This window comes from Notothenia rossii, assembly GCF_949606895.1.
Source record: "Notothenia rossii genome assembly, chromosome: 11".
Classification (NCBI taxonomy): Eukaryota; Metazoa; Chordata; class Actinopteri; order Perciformes; family Nototheniidae; genus Notothenia; species Notothenia rossii.
The window spans coordinates 40,807,829-40,826,231 of record NC_136910.1 but is presented as its reverse complement, the minus strand read 5'-3'; the positions used below and the strand labels follow the sequence as shown (position 1 = coordinate 40,826,231).

Here is an 18,403-nt window from a genome sequence, read left to right as displayed (position 1 = left end):
TGGCAAACATAACAAAGAAGGCAGAATCCATTTACAGCTTTAGTTGTTTTCTTTGGCTTGCTGCCTTATTGTGCAGTGCTCCGTCTTTGCCTGCGTGTTAAAGTGTGGGATCTGAGTCAAGAATGTGCAGGATGTGAACATAAAGACATATTTGAGTTAAAAGTTTGAGGATTTATGTAATCTGCTTATTGATAAATCAGGCCGTCAACATAATTAGTTTCTGTACATCACCATCTGCCCGCTGCCAAACCAAGAGGTGAGGAACGCGGTTTTATAGTGGTATGTGATCTATTGCTTTCTGTGTCCGTGTGACACTTCGATGTGTGTCTTAATACACAACTCTTTATGTTCATGACCCGTTAATATATTGAATCAGTGCACATGTTCGTGACTCAAAGGGAGTCGTCCTTCTCTCCACACAGAAACCTGATTAGATTCTGAACACAGTTGTGAGGTTTGGCCACCGGGTCACATGTGTTCCTCTGCATGTCAGGGCTTCAGAGATGATGAATGGGGTTTAGTGTGTGACTCACAGGCTTGGTACTGATCTGAATATTGGCCCTGCTCCCTATACAATGTCTTCACTCTGCTTTTAATGATGATTATTCTAGGAAAGAGATCAAAGCACTGCATGCCTACTATTGAGAAGATCTCAAGAAAGCCTTGAGGCAGCCACAAAGTTCATCTTGGATGATCGTTGATGGTCAAGATGTCAGTTTTGAATTGAAAGAGATTTGGAATAAATGAGTTTTGGTGAAAATATTGAACTGAACATCAACACATTTCTGGGTGTAAGGTCAGGCTGCCATCAGATAGATAGTCTCATGAACATGTATATGAATGCGCTTCTCAGTATCCTGTTGTATGTTTTAGAAATGTGAAAATAAACTATAATACGTATTTCAAATGGATAAGAAATGCAGATTGTTTGTTTCCTTTATCTAACAGGGGCTTCCAGGAGCGCCAGGAAAGGATGGCCTAAAGGTGAGGTCAGATTCTACTTAGTCACCTTATCTTTTCCCATCTGTACAACACAACCTTACTATAGGCAACTTTCTAGAAAAGAGCCTCTTTTTCAGTTGCGTATTATCAAACCGTGGTCCAGCACGTCGTCCCTCAGGCACAAAACTCATTCACCTTGGCAACAGAATGTGACTCTTGGCTTACAGAACAAGGCCTCTCTTAAAGGGAAGTACCAACTAGATACATTTGAATCATCTGCCAACACAATGTCTCTCAAAATATATTTCTCAATAGCCAATGTCTTCACATTTCTACAGGGGGAAAACCAGAAAGCAGTTGCCAGGATCCTCACAAATCCTCAGTTTATCCGTGCAGATGTTAGGATCACTGCAAGTTACTGCAAGTCCAGAGGGGGAGATCTGTGTGCCCAAACGCAATAGGCACACTTGTTGGGAAGGAGCATGATTTGGTTGCTTCTCAATGTGAGTCGACATGCATCGGTTCAAATAATTGTACCTTGTACAACGCTTTTTTAGTTAATCAGATTTAAGATTACAGATTATATCAGAAGAGCACTGTTTGTTTAGAGTGTTTTAGTCTCCCATTCTCCGGTTCAGAATCAACCCAATTCACAAGAAGCTTGCTGCTCACCACCAGTGTGGAGATTGTTCATTCCTCTGGGATGTGGTGGTTGTCTGGATAATCGAATGGATTATAGCAGGGGTCGGCAACCTTTTTGAGATGAAGTGCCATTTAAAAAAATAATTGTTATCAGCGTGCCAACGAGTATTATCAACGGGGGGGGGTTCTGGAGCTTGACGCTCATCAACTATCAGCAGGAGGGGGGGAGCCTCGCAGCGGGGAAGCAGTGTGTGGACCTGTCAGCGCAACTCACATGATGCCGAATTTAACAAACACATTTAAATAATTGGTTTAAACGGCATAATAATAAGGACGATCGTCCGTTCTGTGATTCTCCAGAGCACACATGTTATGATATTAGGGTCATGCAGAGTGAGATGAGATCGCTGTCCCTTTAAGAGAGAGAGAGAGAGAGGGGTGTGGCTTGTGCATGTGTGTTTGTGGATGGTAGAGCGACAGTGAGAGAACCTATGGAGAGAACGTGTGTATGTTTCTGGAAGTGAAACGAGGAAGCAGAAAAACAGAGGTCTGTGATGTATTTTGTGAAACAGAAGAACAGCTAAATAAATGCAACGGCCTCCCAAGAAGAGCTCGCCTCTCTCTAAAGTGGGTTATTAAACCTGAAGCTTGTTGCTTCTGCCCTCCTCGACTACGGTCTGGGAGCCAACAGGAAAGTTCAACACACAGATGGCCAGTCCGCCCCTTTGTAGCATATTATGTCGATGAGAGATGAGCAGATCGCCACTGGGCTTTCAACTAAATACACAGCCACGCAAAAACTGCGGCATTTGTACAGCTCCTTATGGGTACTGCAATTTGTGAAGGGCTTTCCTCCGTGGTGAAACGATCAGCACTGCACCACGGAGGAAAGCGGCAGAATGTCACCTGGAGATAAAGAGAGCGGGGCTGCGTTGCTTGCATGGCTTCCTTCTGCAGGTAACGGGGAGACGCGCTCTGGCGGGCGTCTCGTTCAGGATCCGAAAATACAATTTAAATATTTTTGCACACTTATTCCACTTGTTCCTAGTGTGCCACTGGTTACGGTGCCGCGTGCCAGGGGTTGCCGACCCCTGGATTATAGGAACAGGGCGTTTGGATTAGCTGATGATAGGTAGCAACAATATTTCAAAAGGATAACTGGAACGTTTTCTCTGCTTTGCCTCCGTGGGAAGCCTCGGGCAAAGTGTTAAAAGGAGGGCCCAGCAGATGGTTAAACCTCAGATTAAGGAGGCACAATGTAGAATCCAGCGTGGTTACGGTGAGATTTGTGTTTACATTTTTCACATGTTTTTGGATTAATCCAGATTAGCTCGCACACTCATTTCTCATTTAGCTATTTTCCTAGAAAAGAGCAGCTGAGGTCAGAAAGATACGATGGCATATTTGCTGTTCTCAAGACATCTGCAGTGTGCTTTGGAGCTGAGTTTGACTCTCCTCATTTAGAAATGGAGTACTAATGAAGACGTTCAAGTTATATTTATCAACTAAAAACATCCTAAGAAATTGTGGCAACAAAAGTAGAAAGGTGAGCTTCTTTTTGAAAAGAAAGTCTACTTCCTTTGAATGGCTTTTAATGGGAAGTTGCGGCTCTGCTCAGTTTTAGTTGATTCTGACGAGTGACCTCCTGCTGGAGGAAAGTAGTATGCAGCTAATAAACGGTAGAGGTGAAGACATGATCATACCGTTGATCAACAAAATAATAAGAATGTAAATCATATAATACCTATTTTTTGGGAATGTAATTTGAAAACTGTGGCTGATTCAATACAGCATTACAGGATTATAATAATGTGGTCAATAATAAATCTAGAATGCCCGGTAATCCCTGTCACACTGATTTAGAGAAGTGAAAGGTGAAAAAGCTGATGAGAGTCTGGACTTGTGTTGGCTCTGGCATCGTGTTATACCCTCAACGCTGTTTGCTTAGCTTGTGGATCACGTATGGAACAACTTAGGTGCATCCGGTTTATTGACATAGTACCTTGGTATTCTTTCAGTACAGCGTGGATGTTTGTGTGGATAGATTGGAGGTTGATGGTAATCTGTCTCTGAGACACAAATCCAAACCATCTGCCAAAACACTCACAGCCCCAGTGTGACCCTGAGCCCTCTAACAACCAGCGGTCAGGTCAATGTGTGTGTGAGTGTGTGTGTGTGCTACCGTAGGTCAACAGGCTGCCATGATACTTTACATTTTCATGTACAGCATGTTTAGTGTTAAATGAAATCACTTCATCATGTTCATGTTGAAATTTCACACATTTTAGAATGATTTCCACGCTTTGGGAAATACACTTATTAGCTTTCTCTGCAAGGGAGTCAACACCATGGTAACCTCTGTATGAAACTAGAGCATATATTAAATCATAATATTTTTTATGATAATGCTAAGCTAAAATATATTAGAGCTTAGCAAACCATTAACACTGGATTCAATGGGAAACAAGCAAGGCTCTTACCAAACAAAATACACCTACGAGCCCCTCTAAAGCTCACTAATTAACATGTTGTATCACATTTGTGTAATCCGAACACAAAACTATATGCATTCAGTTAAACTGTTAACAAGCCACAACATGTTAATTAGTGAGCTTTGTAGGTGATGATTTGTTGTGTTTTTAAACGTCAGAGCTGGGATTTCTCTGCCTTCCCCTGGACTCATAACCTGACGCACCAGATGGTTTGTTACACAGAACCATCCGAGAGGCTGATTGGAAACTTTCTAGAAAAAAAGTCTGGAACTTTTGAAAAATACATCCAAATCCAAATAGCTGTTTGGATTAAACATCTGTCAATCAAACTCTTACCAAAGCAGGTCAGGACAGTGAGAAAAAGTGTATGCCCCTTCACACACAGTGTTGCTGATATGCAAAGTTTAAAAGATACAATTAATTGTTGTACTTGTTGCTCAGACTATTCATTTTAATTGTTTTAAAATGCCACATTCTAAACATAACAGCACTGTATCCCCCCCCAGTGTCCCCATGTTCAAAGATAAATGGCTCTGATTGGCCTGTCCGAATACAGGACCCCTAAGGGCCGAAGGTTTGTTAGCGGCACTTCTCGCTGACTCTCTTAATACCTTTCCCCTAGTTCTTTTGAAAATGTTCCCTGACAAGCATTATATGAATTATTTATGTTTCCCCCCCCCTCACTGTATTTCGTGTAAGCTAAATAATTGTTTTGTTTCCCCAGGGGGATAGAGGAGCTTCTGGGCCTGTCGGACCACCAGTAAGAATCTTCCTATCTATATGGATGCTTCACCATTGTAACTTGTTACCATTATCCAGAACAATACAGTTTAACAAAAGCATGACTGAAAAACAGACCACTGTGGACTCTGGACATTAAGCACCACAGCTAATGATACTGTCAAACTCAAAGTAAATAGTATCCAGTGAAGTGTAAGCATTATCCCCTTAGATAAACACTGATGGTGCTAACGTTAACAAATCATGAGGAACAGCTCAGTGGCCACTTGCAGACAGTCCATTGGTCAGCTGGAGTTTTGTTGGGAACATCTCCGTGGTTTCTCAGTAAATACAGACGCAGAATAAATATTTCCATTCAATATGAGAGTAACTTTAATTATATTTACACAAATACTTAGTGTAAATATAAGAGAAATATTTGTAAAATTATACGTTTTTTTTGTCCTCAATCCCCAGGGTCCTCCGGGCTCTTTTGATTTCCTGCTGCTGCTGATGGCAGACATCCGTAACGATATCGCTGACCTGCAGAACAAAGTGTACGGGGGCCCGTTGCCCTTTCCGGGGGAGGACTTTCCTGCAGTCCCCGACAGCTGGAGGGACACCCAGGACAATTTGGAGACCGGCTCAGGTGAGGACTACAAGGAACCTGCACCTCGAACAGGCGGAGGATCAAAGAGAGACAGGAAGTGGAAACCAGCGCGAGAGAGAACAGACTTTAACTGGAATATTTAAAAGGGTTTGGGTTTATATATGATACTTTCAGGTGTAAATAGTTAAGTGTTTATGCTTTTTTATTTAAACAGAGTGTACTGTATGCCTTTTTATCACAGATGTTTATTTTTATATGATATACAAGAGTTTGTATGACTATTTTTTAACAAAATTAGTTGAATGTGCAAATGTTTCCTTCACGGCACATTAAACAAGTCTCCTTTAATCAGATTGTACGTCTTTACTTTATATAATTACATTTTTCTCTTTCCCACAATTTGTATAAGAAATAGAGCCACTAAATGTCTAAATAATAACACATATAATGAAAGATTCCTTTGCCACATGGTCACCAAAGTAAATATTGAACTCATTTTTCCCAAGATACACGTTTCCTTTTTTTCAGTATATACATACAAAGATGTTGGATCGATGTTTGGTTCTCAGTTGTTGGATAGTTCTCCACCAGAGGGAGACATACTCAAAGCCACTTACAAATGTCTGGGTTTCCAGTTTCTTTGCTCAGCATTTCTGAGAAATGAATGGCTGACCAATCACACAACACATCACAATATAATGAACCAGCCTGATATAAAAAGGCCACTCAAGTTCAAACTGTCAGCTAATGACTCTGAGAATGTGAGTACATCATATGGTCAGTGAGTAAATGAACTAATCTGAGAAAACCTTTATATAATCACTGGGAGGAAGGTATGAAATCATGTTTATCTCTCAACATTCAGCTTATCCTGCAGCTACATGACATGCTTTACTTCTTTATAGTTTTAATTATAAAGCTGTGTTATGGCTTTATGTGTTCCCTCTGCTGTTCTCTCCCTGCTCCAGTAGCTCTGGTTTCAGGTGTGTTGCATTGCTCAGCAAGGTGCACCTGAGCTGGGAAGGCGTCTGCCGTACGTTTGTCTTTATATTAATAAATCCTATGGATTTAATAGTTTTAAAGGCGTCTTCTGTGTTTGATTTGGGTCACTGTAGTATAGGGTTTAAAAAGCTAAAGCTTAAAATGCACTCCTGTGCACACAAAAGTATGGCACTTTTTTACCTACTCAAGGGACTGAGTTATGATGACTTTTACTTCACTTTTGATACTGTTAATACTTCTATACCACTCTTCACAGTGCCCCAACTGTCATTCAGTACCACTCTAAATCCACTAGGTGGCAGTCATTTCTCAGTCAGTATGAGCACTGTGTGATTCATTCCCTCTGATTGATGCACAGCACAAGTGTTCAGTGAACTCATTAAACTGTGCAGTGTAGTTCACAGAGGAGCATGTGACGATAATCAAAACACAATTATGAATAACGCTTTGTGGAGATGTTCACCCAGCGTGGATAATCTGTGTTTTCTTGTTTATTTTCAGACTCATTGACTGAAATTAGATGTTCTTACTCAACAATGTTTGATGTTTTTCCGCTAAAAGATTGTTTGACAACAAGGCAGGCTGCCACCAGCGATGAGACTAACCCAAAGAGCCCACATGAATACACGTGGCCTGTCTCTGTCTGAGTAATTGTTGTAAAAAAAAATGGTGAACCTGTTGCATTTCGTTCCTGGAAGAAAGCATTACATTAGAACATGAGATTCAAGCAACTTATTTGCATATGTTTTTCAACTAAATACTGTATCTTCATATAAATCAATATGATCACATATCCGCGAATCATTTCATTCATAACACAAACAAAAACCATTTGTTTATTTATTCTAAGCGCCATATTCATTTAAAACGATGTCATTGTTAACAGGACGCGTATTGGTTTCACAATGAGCCCATTTCCAGAGAACAGCACATGTCATGATTAAAGAGGGGCCGAAATTAAAGTCCTGTGCACATCCTTTTAACAAGCTTCAGTCGTCTCGCCACAGCAAAGACAGACAAAAAAACTTGGCATTATTTTTATCCAAAATCCCTTGTGGAAGTAATTAATCACCATCATACAAAGGAAAGCCTTAAAAGATTTCCAATATTTGCTGAAGTGCCCCCTTGTTCCTAATTATATCTCCCTGCTTGTCCCCCTCATTATTTAGAACTACCCACAAAAAGATGCAACACTGAATGGGGACACCCCCAGCCCCCTTTCCAAAGAAAATGTTTAATAGCAAATGAATGAGTGAGTTACTGTGCTGCGATAAAAGCCTTAATGAGGTAATTTTATTAGTAGCGGCTGTCCAGCACTGATGGAGACCGATGGAGGAAACAAACAGATTGAGGCAGCAAAGGGGAAATTAGTGTTGCCCAATTCATTCATTAATGCATTAGTGTGGGCAGCAAATTAACTGCCCCAAAAATCCCCCATTCAGTTAAGATTATGATGAACAAAATACATTGTTGCCCTCCGACGTAATTACAAGACACTGCAAATTCAATTCTAATGAGGCGAAAGGCACCCCCTTAACATACATCCCCTATTTCCCCTCTAAAAGGGCTTACCCTTGTTGAGGCCTAAGTTTAAGGAAGTATTGAGAGTGAAGGAGACAATAATGAGAGATCGGCCTGGCCTTAAGTGCTTTATATGCTGCAAGCAGGTAGAGAGGATTGAATGGCTCTCTTTCTGGGACTCCTGGGGGGCCTGTCTTCCCAGCACAACAACACTTGGCCCTGAGAAAAGGGCCCGCTGAGGAGCCTGGAGAGTGAATGGACCTGTGCTGCAGCGGGTCAAAGTGAATGGCCACAAGTTCTTCAATGATTACAAACTATGTTGTGCCGGCCCAGCTACACACATGTACACACAGAAGCACACGGAGACGGCCCTCACCCTTTCACCTCTCCCTCTCATTGAGTTATCTTTACTCAGGCTTTGTCTCCACTAATTGGAGCTGATGAGGGACTAATTGGTAGCTTTTTTACAACACCCAGTACTTAAGCAATGGCAAGCCGAGGGAGGCAGCATGAGCAGAGTTAATGAGAGGCTTTGCTCAAATAAAAGCTTTAAAATGGGCCTGTTTCACAGAATGGGAGAAAAGGAAAGTTGAGAATATCTTTTGTGTGCTCTACATCTTTCACTTATGTGCAGGTATCTGAAAAGAAGAGGGAGTGGTGGAGGGCACACAGTGGTTGCCGAAACGTTGAGCACTTGTCCGCATAAAGGGATCTGTTCGGTATTGTTTGGGGCCCATCGTTTAGTGTGTCTGTTAATAATGAGAGAGGGCCGCTCTTCAAAAGAATGTGGCAAAGTCCTCAGTGGAAAATAAGTGCCCTCTCTTGGCTGGACCACACTGGACCGTGTAGAAGCAGTCTGAAATAAAGCTTCAGTCCTTCGACCATTGTTAAGGGTGAGTGTGTGGCCTATGTGCACAGAATTGAGCCAACAAATAATATAGCAGTGAAGCCAGTCAACACTGTTCTGATGTGGAGTCCTCATTAAATATTAGTTTGGAATAATCATTATCACAATATGGTTTTAGCTTAAATAAATGGTGCTTGTCTCCTCTTTGATTCACTTCAATTGTATGTGTTTTTGCATCAATCCAGAAGGAAATCAAGCTCACCAGATGGTCAAATAAACGTAAGAATCACACACTCCTCATCCTCCTCTGCAGGCCAGCTAGAGATTTGCATCATGGTGGTAAACTTAAGAGCACAGTGGGTTCGACCACAGGATATTTCCTTAGGATGCAGTCGTCTCAGCAGACATTTTGTTCCTGTGATAATTGGTTGCTTTGTGCTTTTCAGGTATGAATAAACACCATGAGGCAACAGGCTTCATTAAACTAAGCCCTGCTGTCACACCAGGAGGTGACAGGCCACTCTCCCTTTCCCCCTAATGCAACATGGGTAATACAAACATCTTTAGATCCCCAAGGAACAAGAAACCCCATGTACAACACAACTCTTCCTTGTTCTGTCCCATAAGCCCAGTTTAGGATCTCTAAATGTTGACTCATTCAAATGAAGGCTTAAATACACACAGCGAGCGGAGGTGACTCACAAGCGTTATTATGGTCAAATATATACAGTAACGGCCGTTAAATATAGATCAACTTCAAATAAAGTGTTATTTTCAGGCTCCAGCAATATTTACTACAGCATCCCATAATTCCTGGCCAAATATTTGCACTGACTCATGTGATAGGCTATTCACAGTCTCAGTGACCCATTAACATCCTACAGGTTCCCATTGTCCACCACTAAATGGATACATTAGCATTGCTTTTGTCATTTAAATCCTACATTTCCTTACAAAGAGTGTGGGTTAACTCTCTAATGAGGACTTCCTCGGACAAAGGACAGAGGCGTCTATTTTCTCCACTCTCTAAATCCACTCGTAGCCTGTTAGTTTTCAAGAGTTTTAAATGTTACATAGAGCTAGCATGTCCCTTATAAGGGAATTCACTCTACTTCGAATATTTTAGTTTTATTCCTATTCTATCTTTATTTACATTAATCGTAAATGCACTTAGAGAACGTTAAGAACAAAATATTTTCCTCAAATATTTATTTTCAAAGTTGCAATTAAGCTCCTCTAATATATGCTGAACGGTCACTGTGTGCCCAACATGAAACCGGAAGAGAAGACATTCCTGTCATAAAACAGATTTTATTTAGGATCACTCTTAGATTAATTATGATATTAACCTCTTCTGCACAGAGAGGCACATTTGTTGTCACAGATATATTTTTGTCGGCGCACAATCAAAACCAAGTTTTACTGGTTCGTAGAAAAATAATTAAAGTTTCAATTTTTGTGTATTTTTTGCACAGTTCTCATTGATCTTCATTCAATGTGGATTCACTAGATTGACTAACCCCTTATAAAGTATAACACAACTGTGTAAATTATGTAAGTGTAGTTCTGTACTTCCCAGGGTTGTTCATGTTAATAGAGAGATCATATGTTTAAGTGTTGATAGGATTGGAACTATTTTTGGATAACTGCTAACTAAATTGTGCTGTTTGGAACAGTGAAATGATTATCATGTTTTTTTGGAAGTGAAAATGCACTCAAACAGTAAAAGGAATCCCTAAAGTAAGACATTGTTTCCTAAATTACTGCAGCATGAAACCTGAAGACTGTAAACCTGTGGACAGTCCTTCCCACTTGCCATTATATCCATAATCCCTAGATTAGTGTCACTACAATGGCCTGTTTGTTCTGTGGTTTGTTCCTGAACCCGTAATCACAGGCCCTCACAGAGAAGCTGCACCTCCAGGAGCAATAGGAAGAAGCTGGCTGAAAGTAAATAGAAAGCGAGTGAGTGACACATAATTGTGTCATCTCCCGTCTCCTGCTGAGCCTTTCAGACTGCAGTGAAAGCTCCAGCAGCCAGCACAGCTACGTCACTTGACCTCTCTCTGACCTCACACAGGCTGACGAGCCGCTCCGTGTTACAGTGGGAGCGTCTGATTGCTAATTCAGCTAATTTGTAGATCATGTGTGTCTGGTGCAATCTTTGCATGATTCAGCAATGATAAAGATATGTTTCATATGCCTTACTTGTTCAAATTCCTCTCATTCCATTCTAACTTTGTTTGTTTGTCTCATTGAAGAAACGTAAGAAATAAAGGCAGTAAATGACCAAAGAAGTGTCTAATAGTGTAAAGGAATTAAAGCCAATATGCCGTATTAACATTGCAATTTGAGTTAAAAAGTGTGATAATGGTATATGGACAATATTTACATCTTTGAGATGAATGCATAACATCGAAACGTGTCTAATACATTTCCAATAAATATGTTTTATTAAGTAATGAGCATTAGATTAGTATTAACATTAGGTATCAAAAGATTGGTTTGTGGGAGGGAACGCACATATTGTTAACTTGTTTGCATTGTTTAACTGTTCTGCATACTAAGTATCAGTTCCTCCCCTCCAGGCACAAGCTTTCCTTTACAAACCCTTATCAACACCACCCAGGCAGACATATGTATCCTTCTTGTGATGTTTCACTGGTATTTGTTGTTTAATGTGTGCTTTATTCTGGTATATGGGTTATTGACCATCTACAGAGATGTTAAACGCAAATTGGGAAATTGTGCAGTATAATCAATCTATCATTAAAAGACAAAACAACATTATTTGCAAGCCTACTTTGTATGCATATTCCCTTGATATACAGTACGTTACATCTGTTCATGTCAATAATATTTATCTTCCTGACAACGTTACCTGTCTACAGGTTGAGGAGGGTATTCTGTTACGATTATTTTATACCTGTATACGAAATGTAATCAGTAGCATATAAGTGTTTACAATATAAAAGTAATTGAACCTGATCCCTTTCTGTTTACTTTTGGATAAAAAATGCGACCTCATCAGCATGATATTCTTTTAATTTAAAACAGCGTATTTGTGACGGTACCCACAATATTATATATATAAATCAGGTGTGCACCTACTAAACTGTCAAAAAAAAAAGGAGAAACACAGCAAATGCATGCAATGTACAGGCCTAATTAATCCAGATTAAAGGTGGGGTATGTAATTTATTTCAGAAACACTTTTTGTTATATTCCATGGAATGCTCTTAACATCCAGATAGCAATGAATATATTAAATGCTTTGACAATGAATACATACAAAAAAATTCATCTGTGGAAGCCGTAGCACTGTAAAAAGCACGACCAACCATTTTAGCCGGCCCGGCTAAAATAACTGGATGGCCTGCCTGCAGGGGCGGATCTACCGGGGTGGCATGGGGTGGCAACTGCCACCCTAAAAAATAGCCTTGCCACTCCAGCTGCCACCCCAGTTGGCATCTTTGAAAGAAAAGTTGTGGCTCATCGGACATTTATGAGAGAAAGTCTCTAATGTCCGAGTGTAAGTGAATGCAGCACAAGACGTGAGTCTTGTAACCCCTCCCCCGGCCCTGGCGCTAGCTTGGAAATATTTGCGTATTTGCGGTCTACAATGCCAGAAAAGAGACTGTCAAGTTTGGCTGTACTCAGCATTGAATCGAAACGCACTAAAGCTGTTGATCTTAATAAGTTAATAAGAGGCGTTTTGCTGAACAAAATTGTAATCGCCGCATTCAGCTGTAATAGGAATGCAGAGGCGCGGGAAGGTATTTTGAGTGGGGGCGGGCTCCGCTGTATAGAGTGGCGAAGTCCCTTCCCTTCCGGGGGAGCTCCATGGGACCTTATTTCGGAAAAATTATGTATTGAAGTCAATGGTGAGAGAAAGATTATCTTTCGATCCCGTTTGAATTGTGCCACGAATTACACATATGATGTTTGTCAATTTAAAAGAGAATTTTGCAAGTCAAAAAAAATAAAAATGTCGTAAAACTGTGAAGTAACACGTTTTTTTGTGTGAAACACTTAATGAACTCTCTGGTCTCGCAGACTCTCACAACAACACACGTCACCAAGATGGCCGTCACTACTGTCTTGTCAAAAAAGTGATTGACTACCCTCACTATCTGTAGTGTTGTCATTTGGTATGTGTATCTTGCTTTATTATAGACAACTCAGGAGACACTATCAACACGTCCAGAAGAATGTCATGCAAAGCTGCCTGCCTGCCTGCCTTCCTTCCTTTGATTCTCTCTGAACTGCCTGATCTTTTTAATGTTTAATGTCGACCATTTGTGCAGATAGCATGAAGTAGAACAGATCGCCGGTTCTAATGTAGCGTTAGCATTTCTCCCCCGGGTTTAAATGGTTTATTTTAGAATGATCACACCGGTGTTGCAGTACTCTTCAAAGGGTTCACGAAATATGACTACTACTCTTACTGTTTAACATGTTGGGTTACTTGATGTTACTTGATGTTCAGGCTAATACAAATGACAAGGCTAAGACTGTAATACGAACTAACGTGCTTGCTACTAGCTAGGTAGCTAACTTGATCCAGCCAGCCACTCCTGCTCCTTTCATCAGACGGGAAGCGAAAGAACGAGCAAGACCCATTGCTGGTATGATAACAACCTGGTACTAAGCACACAGGCATCTTGTTAAAGTTATCTTATCTTAGCTATCTCTTATATTTAGCGGAGGAAAACAATTTTGACATCAGTCTTATGACATCACTTACGCGAGTCTGGTATTTGTAGTCTTTGTAGTTGCATATTTTTCATATTCTTATATTTCAACAGTTTTAAGAAAAACTGTGACTTTTTTTACATGGAAATTATTTTTTAAGATTGACAAACATCATATGTGTAATTCGTGGCACAATTGAAAAATAAAAAAGTTATTCAATACATAATTGTTCCGAAATAAGGAAGTAGATGGGCGTGACTCATGGATGTATAACCAATGCAACCGATGCAACCACCTTGGTAACAATGAAAACGTTGAATGGACACAATTTCCTGAAGTAATCTTCGTAATAACTAGCAAACTAAAGATCATGTACATCCACTGCACACATAATCTGAAATAACAACTCATAATTCTCGCATCAAATAACATCAAAACGCATTTTAATGGCCAAACTAACCTTAATATAGGCATTTTCCACCGAGAATAAAACGAATGTCGGCCATGTTTTTTTTTTCTGCAGGGAGAGACTTGAAGATCACGTGACATAGATGCCAGCCATTGGAAATGAATGGTGAAAAAAAACGTAGGGATCTTACCATTTCAGAGGCGTTTTTGTAGAAATACTACGTCCCAAATTGTGGACCAACGTAGTTATTACACGTTTTTTTGTGAGACTGGGTTGGGTCTGCTGACAGACTCCTTCTGGTCGTCCCTAAATCGAGGTTAAAGCACCGAGGAGACAGAGCCTTTGCTGTTGCAGCTCCAAAATTATGGAACGAATTGCCCCTCCAGGTTAGACTTGCTCCAACTCGGCCTGTTTTTAAATCTCGTTTAAAACCCCACTTCTTTTCCCTGGCTTTTACAGACCAGGTGACACTTGTGCTTTTACATTTGGGTTTTTATCTTACTAGTGTTTTGTACTGTTTGCACGTCATGTAGGAGAGTTATTCAGTCTGTGGCTTCTGATCTGGTTTCATTGTCTTTTGTTTTATATTTGTTTCATGTCCTGTCTGTTTTTTATGTATGTATGCCATGTTTTTATACAGTTGTTGATGTACAGCACTTTGTTCAACTCTGTTGTTTTTAAATGTGCTATAGAAATAAAGTGGATTGGATTGGATAATGATCAACGACAATTATTGGGAAATAGAAAATAAAACTGATGATATAACAAAAATACTTTATTAAAAAATAATGATAAAATTATGACCTATTATCACATTTAAAACAATGATATGGCACCTTTTAGAGCTCCTCTAATACACTTCAAAGGGTTTGACAAGCAATTGATAAAAATGTGAAAATAAAATAGATTAAACAATAAAAAAAAAGTGATTTAAAAATACAATGAAATGGAAAATAAAGATGATAGAGTTATAAAGTACATAATAAGCAGACCGTAATGATGTATTTGATTTAAAATCAGATTTCGTTCAGACCCTCACAGATCCTCTGTCAGAAAGCAGCACGGCCAAAACACGTCTCTTTGGATGACTTGCTGTCTCCTCTGGGTTCTGGTTCGGGGGTGTAGAACTGGAACGTGATGCAAACAGGGACCCCGGTCAGAGCGGTGCTTAGAGGGATCTTTAGGGTGGGGGCTGCTGTGGAGAAAGGGTGAGGAAACTATGAAATTGGGGAGGGGGAGGCAGAGGCGTCCAAATGTGGGAGGACGTTCAGGGGGTCAGCAGCGCTCGGAGAAACATCCACAAACAGAGCTATGTTAGCTGGGTCTTCAGGGAGAAGAGGGAGGGGGTCTGTGGAGGTCTGAGGGTCCTCTGAGAGGAGAGGAGGGAAGGAGATGAGGAGGGGAGGAGGTGAGGAAGGGAGTGAGTGAGGAAGGAGGTTCAGTCTCCTGGATCACGTTAGGTAGGGGTGTCTCTGTGATGGGGTCCTGTGGGGGGGGGATCCTGGGAAGGGGACACAGTGGGAGAGGATTCCTGGGAGGAACTCACCTCGATGGACTCTAAGGAATCTGAGGTTTCTTCTTCTCCATTGAGACACATCTGTTGGAGGGTAAAAAGAAAAGATTTAAAAGAAGGTTTCAAACACAAATTATCATTTGGTGTCAGTTAAAGAGGACGTATATCGTTTTCAGGTTCATATTTAGTGTGAATGCACAGAATAAGGAGTTTGTTCTAAAAGCCCCCCCCCCCCCCCCCCCCACACACACACAATACTTACTACTACTCCAACTACTACTACCACTACTACTAGTACTTACAGTACAAAACTACTTACTGTACATTCAACTATTAAATCAATCAGCTATTTCAGGACATTGAGGCTATACATTTACAGTGGAAGAAACAAGTATTTAACCCCCTTCACATTTTGTACGTTTACCAACTTATTTTACAACTAAAAGCTCTTTTCAAATGAAGAGGAGTTTGTAACCGAGGCTCTGTGTAAGTCAGAGTCTGAGCGCTGCTCCTCCCCCTGGAATGAATCAGAGTTTGATGAGCCCTCCCTCTTCTTGCTCTCAGACATAGCCAGCTCCACTCTGTATTTCCTGGTTCCTCCCCTTCAGATCCACACTGAGGAGGAGGGGTGTAACCAACATGTGGGTAAAGTACACGAGCTGATAGGCCACATTCACTGCACACAAACAGCTGTTCAGATAACCTGTCACACTAGTTTCAGCTCTCAGGAAGTGAAACTCACACACTCGCTCCCACTGAGAGGTGAAATGGCGCAGAAAGGAGTTCAGCTGGACCGGGAAATGTTAATATCTTGTCCCATCTGTCTGGATCTACTGAAGGATCCAGTGACGACTACCTGTGGACACAGCTACTGCATGAAGTGTATTAAAGGCTTCTGGGATGGAGAGGATGAGAAGAAGATCCACAGCTGCCCTCAGTGCAGGCAGAGCTTCACACCGAGGCCTGTCCTGCTGAAAAACACCATGTTAGCAGCTTTAGTGGAGGAGCTGAAGAAGACTGGACCCCCACCTGCTCCTGCTGATCACTGCAATGCTGGAGCTGTTTTGTTACAACAGTATCGACACTCCCGTCTCAGGTCCTCAGTCCTCCAGAGTAGGAGTGTACCTGGATCACAGAGCAGGTATTCTGTCCTTCTACAGCGTCTCTGAAACCATGACTCTCCTCCACAGAGTGCACACCACATTCACTCAGCCGCTACATGCTGGAGTTTATCTTGATTATGATTATGGAGACACTTCTGAGTTTTGTAAACTCAAATAGCCTGAAGTCATTGGAGGAACTATTCTACTTCTTAAACTCACCGTGTGTCCATCAGAGCTGATTGTTCATGTCTTCACTGTGCAGAGATCAGCTGTCAATCAAACATTATGGGATGTGCTTTAACATCTTCTCATGAGTTGTTCTGTAGATGTTGGACTTTCTTCCGGCTCCTTCCTGTGTCTGTGTAGCCATGGAGGCTGTCACTGCTCAGGAGGATCCTTGTTCACCTGAACTGATATGTAAACTTTGCTCTAAATATGTGTTGGATATTTCTTTTGATTCGTGTTGTTGTTTCTCTTGTAATGCACGAGTCTTCAGAGAGAAAGCAGCAGAGCTTATTTTATTGTACCCACTTTTATTCTGGCATTCACTTTCTAAAACAATAGAGACATTTATAATCACATGTATTATTTTGACATTAAATGTTATTGTTGCTGCCCAAATTAACTAACACATGAGTTCCCCAGATGGTTATAACACTTATTTCATCATAACATGTTTATTTAAAATGATATTACTTACTGTAATGAACATAATCAATAACTAAATCATTTATTATTCTCCTGCAAATAGCTTAGAGTCTTTGCTTGGGAAATAAATTGTATACTATTACAGTTATTGTTTTGCACACTAATTGTTGTTGTTGTTGTTGTTGTTGTTGTTGTTGTTGTTGTTGTTGTCCAAACAGAAAGTGGGTACTCTGATGTTTTATATAACATACATTATCATGATAATAATTAATAAGGAAATCATGTATGATTCTGTTTCAAATAGCTGAGATGAAACACATTCATGGTGTGGATAAAGTGAAACTGATCATGAAATCATTGAACAAATTAAATGTTTGGATTATTAATAAAGGTTTGTCTTTCAAAAACAAAAACAGGATGTTCTTCTTGTATTATGTCCAAGGTGCCATACGAAGCTGATGGAGAACATGTGGAAGCGATCCGAGACTAATGGCTCAGCGCAAGTTCAACCAGGAAGACCGTCTTTACTCATTCATTTACTATTTCCATGTTACTCTCTCTCCTCTCAATAAGTGATCGGGGGCGTCACTCCCCAGCTTAACCAATCACTTCGCTCTATTCTCACAAGCCATAGCGCTCTGCTAACCCTTTTAAGTCTGCTCTCCCTCATCTGTCAGCTGTCATTTCAGGTGACTTGGCGCAACCCTCCTCCTCCCCTTTTCACCTCCTGTCCCTCTGAATCCAAGCTAAGCCACTCCCCTTCAGACCGAACCCAACCATCCATTCACCACCACCAGTGTCTAGACCGCGGGGGTTTTCATCGGATCGGTTCTCCCCTCCAGAATGAGACTCCCGCAGAACGGGGCCTAATCGCCAAAACTCCATTACATTCATTTGTGTATTCCTGGCAATAAATATGTATTCTTACATCAAAAACGTCTCTTCTGATTGAATAACTGAGTTTCCTCCTGAAACAAAGCACAGTGTTCATCATCACCGAAACCGTGCCGCGCCACACTAAAAGCTCATGGGTGCGCCGTATTTTCGGCTCAGTTGAGGCACTCTCCGCAAGATGAGGCCCCCTCTGCGAGATGAGGCCCCCTGCACAAGATGAGGCCCCCTCCGCAAGATGAGGCCCCCTCCGCAAGATGAGGCCCCCTGCGCAAGATGAGGCACCCTCCGCAAGATGAGGCCCCCTCCGCGAGATGAGGCCCCCTGCGCAAGATGAGGCACTCTCCGCAAAAGATGAGGCACCCTCC

General features: G+C 41.1%; 1 protein-coding gene across 8 annotated transcripts in view; it reads left to right on the top strand.

The window, feature by feature from the left end:
* Positions 1-5,754, top strand: part of ccbe1 (collagen and calcium binding EGF domains 1) — a 63,891-nt gene extending 58,137 nt beyond the window's left edge. For 5 of the 8 annotated variants that reach the window (XR_013803746.1, XR_013803747.1, XR_013803748.1 and 2 more), the window contains 4 exons: positions 949-984; positions 1,080-1,445; positions 4,801-4,836; positions 5,274-5,373. Coding sequence is in view for 3 of the 8 variants with exons in the window: in XM_079656953.1 (XP_079513079.1) it covers positions 949-984; positions 4,801-4,836; positions 5,274-5,549 (348 nt within the window). In the remaining 5 variants the exon portion in view is untranslated. Of the gene's footprint in view, positions 1-948; positions 985-1,060; positions 1,446-4,800; positions 4,837-5,273 lie in introns of those variants that run through there. The other 3 variants (XM_079656953.1, XM_079656951.1, XM_079656952.1) reach the window with 2 other exon arrangements.
* The last annotated feature ends 12,649 nt before the right edge of the window (positions 5,755-18,403 follow it).